Consider the following 1,348-nt stretch of genomic DNA (forward strand, 5'->3'; position numbering starts at 1 on the left):
CACTGCAGTGAGAGTGTATTTGAGCATACAACATATGTCTTCTCTCTCTCTCTCTCTCTCTCTCTCTCTCTCTCTCTCTCTCTCTCTCTCTCTCTGTGTGTGTGTGTGTGTGTGTGTGTGTGAGAGAGAGAGAGGGTCTTATGTATTGTAGGCAGACCTCACACTCGCTGTGTACCTAGGGATGACCTTAATTTCTGATCCTATTGCCTCTGCCTCTTGGGCGCTAGGACGACAGGCAGGTACCAGCACACCCAGTTTATGTGGTGCTAAGGCTGGACCCAGGAACTTGTCCAGGCTAGGCACATACTCCACCAACTGAACTGCATCCCCAGCCCTCTTTATTTTAATCTTTGGTTGCTGCTGCTGCTGTGGTTGTTTTGAGATCACCCAGGGGAATATGGCAAGATTCTGTCTCAAAATAAAAAAAGCAGATAAAACAAACAAGAACTATCCGTAGTCCCAATAGCCAGAAACAACTGTCCAAACACGACCAGGTTTCCTGCCAGTTAATGGTCATAATAATTTTACCAAACTTCTATTTTATTGGCTGCCAACTATTCCATATTTCTGCTATTGTAATGTTAGTCTGGACAGTTTCTGATTTGAAATGGCGTGGCTGTGTGGCGTCTCTTTTGAGGCTAGCATTTGCTGGGAAAGGGAGAGTGTAGTCAGGCCGGAGGAGATATTCATGGAGAGGCGAAGTCCCCCAGTGCTCCCTTTCTGCTGCCTCCCCGCTGACCATGCTTCTCTGTGCCGTAGAGTCTTTGGAGCTGATAGCCACAGCAGCGGAGCACTCCAATGCTGCCATCCGAAAAATGGTAAGTGGCCCCTCTAGCCCTGCCCTTCCTTGTCCATCCCCCTGTGGTAGCTCTGTCCTGGGATGGGGGGTGGTACGGTGAGTTTGTGACTTGATGACACTCAAGGGGAAGTGTTGCCCACCCCAAGCTTTACCTCTTACTCACTGCCAGGAACGAATGCACAAGCTGCTGAAGGTCTATGAGCTGCTAGGGGGTGAGGAGGACATTGTCAGTCCCACCAAAGAGCTCATAAAAGAAGGCCATATACTTAAGCTGTCAGCAAAGAATGGGACCACTCAAGACCGATACCTCATATTAGTAAGTGCCAAGTGTGGGCTTGTGGGTGGGCAATGTTCTCCGTTAATACATAGATGCCCTGGTAGTCATTCAAGAATAGACTTCTGGCCGGGCGATGGTGGCGCATGCCTTTAATCCCAGCACTCGGGAGGCAGAGGTAGGTGGATCTCTGTGAGTTCGAGACCAGCCTGATTTACAAGAACTAGTTCCAGGACAGGCTCCAAAGCCACAGAGAAACCCTGTCTCGAAAAACC

At 49.4% G+C, this 1,348-nt stretch overlaps 1 protein-coding gene across 1 annotated transcript in view; it reads left to right on the forward strand.

Annotated features, from left to right (window-relative positions):
- Positions 1-1,348, forward strand: part of Fgd1 (FYVE, RhoGEF and PH domain containing 1) — a 41,918-nt gene that overhangs the window by 31,827 nt on the left and 8,743 nt on the right. Inside the window, exons 9-10 of the mRNA XM_005358880.2 lie at positions 760-818; positions 969-1,115. Coding sequence (XP_005358937.1) covers positions 760-818; positions 969-1,115 — 206 coding nt within the window. The remainder of the gene's footprint in view (positions 1-759; positions 819-968; positions 1,116-1,348) is intronic.

The sequence above is a fragment of the Microtus ochrogaster genome, chromosome X (genome assembly GCF_000317375.1).
Source record: "Microtus ochrogaster isolate Prairie Vole_2 chromosome X, MicOch1.0, whole genome shotgun sequence".
NCBI classification, from domain to species: Eukaryota; Metazoa; Chordata; class Mammalia; order Rodentia; family Cricetidae; genus Microtus; species Microtus ochrogaster.